Genomic DNA, 2671 nt, shown 5'->3' with positions numbered 1-2671 from the left:
CCCCTTCCCCCCCCCCCCAGCAAAAACAAAACAAAAAAGGACTGCTGGGAATTGAAGGGTGCTTACACACAAGGAAATATGGTAAGAGCAGCTTAAGGCCAATCCATATGGAGCAAAACAAGTAGCAAGTTCAGCTCCCTCCCAGCTCGGTCACGTAGTGCAAGAAAAGGCCTCTTCTTTGTCTTTCTGCTGCTCTGAGACAAGGGCGCGTGGTACGCGGAGAATACGGCGTGCGGCCGGGCACCTGAACAAGGTGTGACCCCGGGCAGGTCAGGGGTGTCTTGTGAGACGAGGGTGCCCTGCTCTCCAGGGTAGGGGAGGGGCAGATCAGCTTGGTGCCATGGGCACCCAAACCACCGGAAAGCCAGGCTGCCCCAGGAGCTGCTGCAGGGCTGGTTACTTCCCCCCCTCCAAGGTCGCTTGCGGCTGGAAATTGGAAACCGGCCAGCGTGGCCTATCCCCAGCCGTGCCCAAGCCCAGTCCATCCCGGTGAACTGTGGCATGGCCGTAATCGCCGGTCCGAGGAGGAGGCAGGGGTGCATCGGCACAGCCATCCCGCCCAGGACGCCTCTCCCGCGACAGGTGACAAGCCTCCAGCCAGCAGCCAGGTTGCATGTGCCTATGTGTTTAAGCGTGCAGGAGGGCGGCACGCTGGAAGAAGCCCGTCCTCTCTCCCCCGCACGGCTCAGAGCCGGCGTCCTCCCAGGGCACCTGCCCATTCCCACCCCTGCGGGGCTCAGGCCTGGGCTGCGGCAGCTGGCGGGACGGCTTTGACCGTGCTGGGAGCTGCCTGGATTAGCAGCTGCACGGCACAAGACGGCAACGCGCGTCTCCTTGCTGTGCAAAAGGGAGCCACGGCACCGCTGAGCTGCCCGCTCCATCCGGTCCTGGGCAATGAGGGGTGCAGCGGGGGAGGCCTGATGTGGCCTCACGAGGGGCACTTGCAGCTTGGTGGCAACGGGGGACGCGCTGCCCCTGCTAGCTTCTCCCTCCCTGACTGCCGCTGGCCCAACACGGCCCGAAGCCCGGGCTGCCAGGACAGTCAGCGGCTGCGGGGCCCGGTGCCTGCGGGGCAGCCACGCCGTCCCCCACACGCTGCGCATCAGGCCGCTATTCTTAGCCTCCTGCCCTGAGGCCGGTGGACTAGCCGGGGCTTATCGACAAATCTCCCACAGCAGGGCTGGGCGGGGGGGGGGAGTTGGCAGCTGGCATCCAGCTCTCCCCAACTCCTTATGTCCTTCCCTCCCCGAGGCCGGATTTGGATCACGGCTGGTGCCACGGTACAAAAAAGGGCATGCCAGGGTTTAAAATCAGTTCGGAGGGGGAGTTTCCACCCTCTGCAAATCCCCCTCCTTGCAGCCTCCAGCACCGAAGGTGGGATGCAGCAGGCGCGCCCCTCACACCCACTCTCAACAGCGACCGATGCCCCTTTCCGTGTCCAATCCCGGCGTCGAGCCAAGGGTGCTTGTGGCGGCAGCTTCCGCCTGCCACGAAGGGAGCGGACACGTTCACGAGGGAGGAGAAGGCGCTGGGCAGTGGAGGGAGCTGGGCCGGCAGCTGCCGGTCTCCTGGAGCACGCGTGTGGGGTGGGGAGGTGGGAAGATCGCGGCATCGCCCCACGGCTAGCAGAGGGGCAGGGGGTTAAGTGACTCGACCAGGGCTATGCAGCGCACCCGAGTCAGAGATGCTGGATAAACTCTCAGCTTCTAGCCTGTCTGGTGGCAACGAGCCCCGTGCTTTACTGCTGTGCTGGGCGGAAAAAACAAAATAAAACAAAGAGTGGCCTGGGATTATTGCTAAGCATCCTACCTACCAAGGACCCCTAGTTCTTGCCTGGTGAGACGGTCAGTCCGTAAGAAGTCGCCGTTCAGTATTTCGTAAACCCTTCTCCTGTCCCCCCGCACGTGTCCCTTTTCTAAACGACCACGCCTAGACCTGGCACAGGACGAGCTGTGTAACTGGGCTGCCATCCCCTGCTGGGGGCAATGCCCCGCACCCCCCACCCTGCCCCTGTGCAAGCAAAGGCCATCGTCAAAGTGCTCAGGGGCCTTTGCACTACCGGGAGTGCAGGAGGCTGCAGCTTGGGCCTGATACCAGCTGAGGATCTGGCCTTTTTAAGTGGAAGGTGTGTGTGTGGGGGGGCGACTGAAAACCTGCAAAGCTCCCCACCGGCGCAGCGGGCCCCGAGACTCGGTCTTCTGCGCTCTCCTCTGCAAAATGGGCACCCGGCCCTTTGCAGCTTTGCCAGGAACTAGGATCCTAGAGGTGCGAGGGCCCTGCGGGGGCCATGTCCAGTCCAGCAGCCCCGTCCAAACCCGCGTGGCAGCTCTCAGTCAAACGGCCGGCACCCCCGACACAGCACCAGGGCCCTCCCCACCACACGAGGGGGAGAGCAGGCCCGGAGCCATGCAGGGGTGGCGCGGCCTGGCCAAAGAGCCAGGGGCGTTGAAATCCCCCTTTGCCCCCCGCACGCCCGTGCCTGGATCTCGGCACATCCCGCAAGCGCCAGGCTCCCCGCAAACGTGCCCGCGGGCCTCACCTGGCACAGCCTCCGCACCAGGCGCTGGTTCGTCAGCTTGTACTTCCACGCCAGGTACCAGCTCCGCTTCTTCCGCGGGGCGAAGGGCTTGCCGGGGGGCTTGGGCTTCCACTCCTCCATGGTCCCGCGGCC

The 2671-nt window shown here is 64.3% G+C and overlaps 1 protein-coding gene across 1 annotated transcript in view; it reads right to left on the bottom strand.

Annotated features, from left to right (window-relative positions):
• The window catches only part of POMGNT1 (protein O-linked mannose N-acetylglucosaminyltransferase 1 (beta 1,2-)), a 21684-nt gene extending 19013 nt beyond the window's left edge, over positions 1-2671 (bottom strand). The window contains exon 1 of the mRNA XM_019501377.1: positions 2540-2671. Within this exon, the coding sequence (XP_019356922.1) occupies positions 2540-2659 (120 nt within the window). The 5' untranslated portion in view covers positions 2660-2671. The remainder of the gene's footprint in view (positions 1-2539) is intronic.

The sequence above is a fragment of the Gavialis gangeticus genome, unplaced genomic scaffold (genome assembly GCF_001723915.1).
Source record: "Gavialis gangeticus isolate Ggan-Ray unplaced genomic scaffold, GavGan_comp1, whole genome shotgun sequence".
Classification (NCBI taxonomy): domain Eukaryota; kingdom Metazoa; phylum Chordata; order Crocodylia; family Gavialidae; genus Gavialis; species Gavialis gangeticus.
This window is presented reverse-complemented; position numbering and strand designations above follow the sequence as displayed.